Genomic DNA, 8,161 nt, shown 5'->3' with positions numbered 1-8,161 from the left:
GGTTGGCTTCATGTTTCAGGGCCGGTTGCTACGTCCATCTTTTATACAGTCTATGATCTACCCTCTAACTCTACATCTAGACAGCATTGTACTGGAGCGTTACTACAAGGTTCCACCTACAGAACCTGAAGGAACTGACGGGAGGCTGAGATGCAGGTTTTATTAAAGTGTTGCAGAATTATTCAGCTGTCAAGCAGATACACCGGATTTTACTAAGTTTTCTTGAAGTGTATATTATCAGATTGGAACTCTGAATCAGTAGATAATGAGCATTAATTACCTCAATCAGGACATTGTTAGTGTTCTAATGTGACCTCCTGCTGTGTCTCCTCAGTGAACTGTCTGGACGTCCATGTTGAGAAGCATCCGGACCGAGTGGCTCTGATCTGGGAGCGAGACGAGCCGGGCACCGAGCTGAAGGTGACCTACAGGTACGAGCATGTATTTGGGAAAACACATCAGTGTTTGGTCTGATCGACGCCTCCGTCCTCCATGTTGTCTCTGGTCTGTAGGATTATGTTGGATGTGTTTTCTTCACTGTGCAGCTACGAGCTGGAAGTACCTGCAGAACAATCTGAAGCACTGGTATCCTTCCAGTGTTTAACTTCATTCTGTTCTACGTCCGGTTTTGCTTTTCTTAATCATCTTGTTGCAGCTTTTGTGTTCTGACATGTTGACTTTATTTTCTCAGGTGTGTGTAAATGAAGCTTCAGTGCAGCTCAGAGTTTAAATCAAGGCTGAATGAAGATGAACGTCATCTGCAGCTCAGATTAAATCAGATGACCGTTCTCTCATCAGGACCACAAACGGACAGAATGTGTCAGTTAAAGGTGGTGGACACGCTGAAACCAGAGCTTCAGCCTCCAGCCGCCCAGCAGCTGCTGTCCTCTGACCAAAACACCCAAACACCAAACTTTAATCATCGAACTCAGCCTCCAGGTGTTGGTCTGTTTTACGAGTACCAGTGTGAAGCTGTGATTAATCCTCCTGCTGGTGCTGGACAGTCTGTTGATTCTACGCTGTTTCAGATGTAAAGGTGCAGGTGAACACAGATCATAATGAAACCACCAAGCAGAGAGCATTGTGGGAGTTTAGCAGCAACGGGCACCATGACAAAGACTTCTGTGGAGGTTAAAGACATCCGAGCAGATCCCAGACTAGAACAGAGTTTCTGAATCACAGCAGCAGATGGAATAGAGCAGAGTGAGGACCAAACCAGGAGTGTGATTGCATGAGTAGAAGCATCAGGATGGAGTAAATGATCTCCACCATCAGGTTGGGTTGTAGTTCATCAGCTACTGACAGGTCCTGCTGCTGGTTGTCTAGTAGGGAGGTTATCCTGAAGTAGCGTCCTGCTGGGATTTGCCACCATGAGCAGAGAGTGGTGCACTGATCAGCTGTTTCCCTCGTGTCGTCGGTGGCTTCCTGTCTGAAGCGTGCAGCGGCTGATGGAGTGGATGTTTAATAAGATCAATGTTTTTGTGCCACAGCGAGCTGCTGGAGACGACCTGCCGCCTGGCCAACGTGCTCAAGAGTCATGGGATCCACAAAGGCGACCGGGTGGCCATTTACATGCCGGTGTCGCCGATGGCGGTGGCGGCCATGTTGGCGTGTGCTCGTATCGGCGCCGTGCACACAGTCGTGTTCGCCGGCTTCAGTGCCGAGGCTCTGGCAGGACGGATTCAGGACGGTGAGTCTGTACAGAACCATGTTTAGCTCCACAGAGAACCATTGATCCAGATGTTCTTTAAAAAATGTTTCTGCAAACGGTTCTTTAAAGAACCCAAGAAGGTGCAGCAGAACCACAGCGGAACCAGCCAGAACTCAGAAGTTTTAACGCTGGAAAGGTAAAGTTTCATAGATCCGTCCTGTTTTTGCAGTTTCTGGAGGATAAATGGTTTAGATGAAACCGCTGTCAAACCTGCTGGCTGGTTTCAGGGTTCTGGAGATTCACACGTGGTTCTGATTCTGAATACAAATCAAGTCCCTGATAGATGGCGGGCCTCGTTTTCAGGCTCTGACCAGGTGAGTGAACATTTAAAGTCACTGAGCAGCTTTTAGTCCGTCAGCAGCAGAACCGGCAGAACCGGCAGGACGCTGAGTTCAGTCCGACTCCATCTGTGGAGGTCAGATGCTGGTGTTGTGGAAACAAAAGCAGGAAGCGTGAAGTTTCCAGCAGCAGAGCGTCCTGGTTGTTCAGAGCTTCCTGGACTTCAGGTTTTAACGAGTTCCTGCTCATCAGTGACGGGTGACTTCAATTGTCAGTTAATTTGCAGATTATTTTTCTTTACTGTTGGTTTATAAAAATGCTGTAAATGATGAGAAACACTGTCACAGACTCTCGGAGCCCAAAGTGTCGCCAAACTCATCTCAGAATGAGTTTGAATCATCTGCAGGGAGTTTTCAGATGAACTGCAGGAAACATGTTCAAACTCTGTTTTATTTTCTATTTTTTGTTGTATTTTATTGGATTTTTTTATTGTTTATTTTTAGTTTATGTTTTTTTTTTTTGCTTTAATTTTTATGCATCATTCTGTATTTTAATCATAGTTATTATTTGTAACTTTTTAATGTGAAGTTATAGACTTTTTATTATTGATTTTGCTTTTTTTTCTTTCTTTCTTTTTATGTTTAATTGGAATTGTCAAGAAATATCTGCAAATTTTCACATTTGAAAAGCTGGAACCATAAATTGGTCACTGATCTTTTCTTCCTGTTTTGTGTTCTGGTGCAAAAACTTTAATTAGTTGAACTCTGAGCTGCAGCAGAAGAAGCAGAACGCAGAGCAAAGCTTCTCATCATGAACATCCTGCAGCATTAAATCTGCTTCTAGCATTCGACTGTTTATTTACATTCAGTCCAAATGCAGAGTTATGGGTCAGAACACGTGTCGCGTTAAAAGCTGAGAACAGGTTAAAGACAAACAGCTGAATGAGGTCAGGACCGGGATCATGGCTTCAGGGTTTTATCACCAAACTTTCACCGTTCGCAGCAGCTTTAGTTCAAGGTTCGTTCAGCAGCTTCGGTCTGACAGAAAAGCTTTTAACAGCTTCATTTATGTCAATATTTGTTCTGTACAAGAATAAAGTTTTGTGTTTTTTTTAAATCAGGAAACAATAAAAATGTTCAATATTTTCTCGACATAAATACATGAAAGAAAGTCAAAAGTGCTGCTTTTGAATTTCAGTTCAAAACACGACAATGACACAGAAGTGACTGACTTTAGCTTCAATTTCACACCGTTTAAGAAATACTGAGGATGAGATCATTTTAAATGATGAATGAAAAAGCCACCAGGAGCAGTAAGAACCAGATAAACGTTGGCAGAACGTTGTGTTAACTAAACTCGCTCCACAAACACTACAGTGAGGACAGCAGATCCTCTTCAGATGCTAACTAGCTAACTAGCTTACTGCTAACTTCTAACTTACTTCAACCTGGTAAATCTTAACTGGACACGATGCTACAGGCGTCTGTCTGTCTGGCTGGTTGTCACACTGACTTAATGCTGCTGCTCCTGGTTCTGCAGATGAAGATGAACCTGAAGCTGATGATGATGATGATGATGATGATGAAGAGGAGTTAATCACGTGGTCCCTCAGCTCATGTAACCCTGCTGCTCGAAACACCGGAAAGTCTCAAATGACCAGATTGTGAATGATTCACCAAACATTCATCAATATTGTTCATTCTACTAACTGCACCATGAAGGTTGTAGCTTCACTGTTCCACCCTCTGTATGTCCCACCACCTTTGCTGTGAATGTTCTGTCCAATCAAACAGAAAATCAAGAAAAGAGGATCCAGCATTCATCCCAGAGGAACTCCAAACCCAATTTTACACGAGACATACACAGAATCTTTGATTTCCAGAACAAATTTCCAGCTTGTGAATATTCAGCAAATATTTATCAATATTTTTATTTGCACAAACTTCTCATGAAAGATGTGATTTCGCTGCAGTGTGACTCCTGTGAGGCCTCTGTGGTCAATGATGTGTCCGTTCAGTATATAAAAAGTAGGGAGGACCCAGCATGGACCCCTGAGGAACTCCTCAGCTCATGCTGCTGTGTTCTGTGTTCCAGCTGGATGTAAAGCTGTGATCACCTGTAATCAAGGTGTGAGAGGAGGCCGGACCATCGAGCTGAAGGCCACCGTGGACGCTGCTGTCCAGAACTGTGCGACTGTCCAACACGTCTTTGTCTCCCAGAGGACGGACAGACCAACAGTGATGGGACCGATGGACGTCCCGCTGGAGGAGGTGAGCCACACGATCAATATGTCACCAATACATCACTGATACCCCATCAATACATCCTAAATACAAGGTTCGTTCCAGGAGACGCCCTCCCAGCTCCTTGTCTGTCCTGTAGTAGTATCACTAGTGGTGTCAGTAGTACAGGTGTGTCCTATCTCCAGGTGATGTCCTCTCAGCTTCCTGTCTGTCCTCCTGAGTCTCTGGACAGTGAGGACCTTCTCTTCCTGCTCTACACTTCAGGCAGTACAGGGAAACCTAAAGGCCTTGTCCACACTCAGGCCGGATACCTGCTGTACGCCTCCATGACCCACCAGGTACTGCAAGTACTACTACCTCGTATTACTGACTCCTCCATGGCTCCCCAGATGCTCCTCCTTTATTAAACCTCCCTCAGTAACTCCTCAGGTGAGACGTTCCTCTCAGGTTCTCCTCACAGTAACTTGTGTTGGAACTTCTCATTCTGAAATCTGGGACAAAGTTTAGTGTCAGAGTTGGTTTGAAAGAGTCTTTGTTTGCTCGCTGATTCACTTTGTGTTTTAATGGGAGCGTGAAGACAAAGGAGGCGGTTACACAACAGGAGAACAACGCTGCTGCTGTCCTCAGAGACGAGGAGGACGGTGACGATGAGGAGGACGGTGACGATGAGGAGCAGCTGGATGAAGCTGCAGCAGAAGCAGCTGCTTCATGTCATGTTGTTGATAATTGAATCAGAACAGAAGCTCCTCCATCGCTGCCAAACATCTATCAGTGCTAATTTCTAAGCAGCTTAGCGGCTCACAGATCGAGGGGGGTTTGGCTCATCGCCGCTGTTTGGATGAAAAACAGAACAAAAGCTGATTTATGTGAAAAAGGCTTCTGGCTGCTGGCCGAGCGAGAGACACCCAGAGAGAGAGAGAGCGTTGCTAGGAGACGCTCGGTGTCTCTGCAGCCATTTTGTTTGTGGTCAAAACACGTCCAGATTCTTTCCACTGAACAGGCTGCGTTCAAAACACGACACTAAACTTGCTGAACAGGTTGCTAATGTTGCTAATATGCTAATGCTACCGCGACGTTGTTGTTCCAGTACGTGTTTGATTGTCGGGACGGCGACGTGTTCGGCTGCGTGGCCGACGTCGGCTGGATAACGGGACACAGCTACGTGGTTTACGGCCCGCTGTGTAACGGCGTCACCACCGTGCTGTTCGAGAGCACACCTGTTTACCCGAACCCAGGTGACCCGCACATCGTACACACCTGTAACACGCCTGTAACACGCCTGTACCACGCTTTAGATCAGTGTCTTTAAAAACATGTCTGTTGAAGTAAAACTGAGCTGCTCTAACAACTCTCAGGTGACTTTCACCTGCAGAACAGGTGACCTGAGGTGTGGAGCGTCACACCTGTGTGCTCAGAGCTCACAGAGAGAAGTTCAGTTACTCATTAATGAAGGTTCATGTCCTTCAGGAAGGTTATCTCACCTGTATTGTTTTACGGCTCCTCTGAGCTGTGATTGGTCCAAACAGCTATGACATCACAGACTTTACACCAGGTGATCGACCTGTTATCACTGTCATGTGGACGTTACCTGTACGGAAAGATCTGTACAGAACAAACAGGCCTCATGGCTGAGTGTCAGACAGGTGTAACATGCTGTCAGGTGTTGTCAGGTAACAGGAGACAGACAGACGTCAGGCAGACATGAAACATCTCCACACAGACACATCAAGTGTCTGTTGAAGTAAGCTGAGAGTCCAGGTGTTCCTCAGGTGTGACAGGTGTGGTGTGCTTCAGGCAGGTACTGGGAGACCGTCCAACGTCTGAGGATCAACCAGTTCTACGGCGCTCCGACGGCTCTGCGGCTGCTGCTGAAGTACGACGACAGCTGGGTGAAGAAGTACGACCGCTCGTCTCTCAGGACGCTCGGCTCAGGTGGGCCATGATGTCAGACGTCATGTGACGGACCCCAGGTGTGTCAGGTGTCAGTCAAAGTCCTCACAGAGGTAGCAGTACACATGTGTGTGTCCACAGTGGGAGAGCCCATCAACCACGAGGCCTGGCGCTGGTTCCACAGCGTGGTGGGAGACGGACGCTGCCCTCTGGTGGACACCTGGTGGCAGACAGGTGAGACGGCACTCACCTGTGGGCACTGACAGCAAAACAACCACAGAGACACAAAAGTGACCATAAACAGACAATAACAACCACAATGACAAAAACACGAGCCCAGACAGATGAAGAGCAGCTGCAGGGAGCCGTGGTGCCGCCAGACGCCAGGTCATCGCCTGTTTGCTCCGAGTTCACTCGCGCCTCAAAAATCGCGTCATTCATGCGTCCGCCAGGAATTTCTGCCCGTTTCCTGTCATCGTCCAGTGTGGCGTCATCAGACATGGTTGTGCTCCACAACATTGCTGCTGTACCTGCTGTGGAAGGCCCAGAAACGATGGGATCCAGACGCCGCTGTGTCCAGGTCCATCAGATCCTCCAGAGACGCACACAGCTCGAGGAATTTCCCCACCTCCTCTGGATGACGGCTGCTTCCACCGCTGACCCGGCTGACCCGGCTGACCCGGACCCAGTTTGGCGACCTGTTGGAGAGGATCGGTACCAGGACATCCCTCCAGGATACCAGGACACGTCACCAGAGGATCTCAATGCTGATTGGCTATCGTGGCGCGAATGCTCGCTTGAGTTTTCAACTTGTGCGAATGGAGTGTCATTGGAGCCACGCAGTTCGTGCTATTTGCACCGCGAGACGTGTCCTCGCGTCAAATCGCGTCTTCACATTGACTTGACATGGAAATCATTCACACGAGTGATTTTACTGGCGTCTGGTGTGAACTCATCACGAGATAGAGGAGAGCAGAACTTAATGTCACGGTGGAAGCAGCACTCAGGAGTTCAGCAGTGACATGCTGCTGTAGCGCCCTCTGTGGCAGCAACACGCAATGAGAAAAAAAATAACGTGAACGAAAGACAAATATAGTATAAAATTTAACATTAAAGCAAAGACTGGGAGGACGAGGAGGAATTCACACAGCGTGGCTGTTGTGTGTGTTTGTGTGTCTTTGTGTTTTCCTGCCTCTGACTTTCCGTCTCAGATGATCCTGATGGAAGACGTTCATGTGCAGCTCTGGTCCTGTTCAGAAGTGACCAACATGTGACATAAAGGTCTGAAACGTCATATTCATGGTGCTGATAAATGGAACAGTTTAACCAGTTTAACCAGTGTGGGAGGAATCATCTGGTTGAAGGTGGCACCCACAGACACACAAACAGCCGCTGAAGGTGTCGGATGCTAACGCTGATATTCTGACTTTCGTCGAGCTCGTTCTTGGAGGTTTGCTGCGTCCTGGTTTGTCGCTCTGTCTTTGATCCGTCTGAAGCTCTGAAGCCTAATTGGAGCGATTAGCAGCAGAACATCTGCAGCAGCAGCAGATGAGTTCAGATCCAATCGTCTGCAGCGACACCCTGAAGCCGATCCGATCAGCTGAGTGACCTAATTCCTCGACAATCACGACACCGAGCTGCTTTAACTCGACAGCTGCTTCACAACACAACAAAGTCCCAATAAATTAAGAAATTAAAGAAATTACAGCTGCAGCAGCGTCTGACGCCCCCCAGAGGCCAGCGACAAAACAGCAGCCCACATATTAACACACAGAAATATAATGTGATTAATTAAAATCATCCTTCATGGGCGCCTCGTGGCTCCCCTAGCTGAGTGGGTAACCATGAACAGGCTGTAGTTAGTTGTAGTTAGCTGTAGATAGCTGTAGTTAGCTGTAGATAGCTGTAGATAGCTGTAGTTAGCTGTAGATAGCTGTAGATAGCTGTAGTTAGCTGTAGCTAGCTTTATTTAATTGTAGTTAGCTGTAGTTAGCTGTAGCTAGCTTTATTTAATTGTAGTTAGCTGTAGTTAGCTTTA

At 47.1% G+C, this 8,161-nt stretch overlaps 1 protein-coding gene across 1 annotated transcript in view; it reads left to right on the top strand.

Annotated features, from left to right (window-relative positions):
• Positions 1–8,161, top strand: part of acss1 (acyl-CoA synthetase short chain family member 1) — a 19,884-nt gene that overhangs the window by 2,999 nt on the left and 8,724 nt on the right. The window contains exons 2-8 of the mRNA XM_008298322.1: positions 335–431; positions 1,491–1,690; positions 4,085–4,260; positions 4,419–4,571; positions 5,321–5,468; positions 6,028–6,165; positions 6,265–6,357. Of these exons, the coding sequence (XP_008296544.1) occupies positions 335–431; positions 1,491–1,690; positions 4,085–4,260; positions 4,419–4,571; positions 5,321–5,468; positions 6,028–6,165; positions 6,265–6,357 (1,005 nt within the window). The remainder of the gene's footprint in view (positions 1–334; positions 432–1,490; positions 1,691–4,084; positions 4,261–4,418; positions 4,572–5,320; positions 5,469–6,027; positions 6,166–6,264; positions 6,358–8,161) is intronic.

Source organism: Stegastes partitus, unplaced genomic scaffold, assembly GCF_000690725.1.
Source record: "Stegastes partitus isolate 25-593 unplaced genomic scaffold, Stegastes_partitus-1.0.2 Scaffold1304, whole genome shotgun sequence".
Lineage (NCBI taxonomy): Eukaryota > Metazoa > Chordata > Actinopteri > Pomacentridae > Stegastes > Stegastes partitus.
The sequence above is the reverse complement of the archived record's forward strand: the minus strand, read 5'-3'. Positions and strand labels throughout refer to the sequence as shown.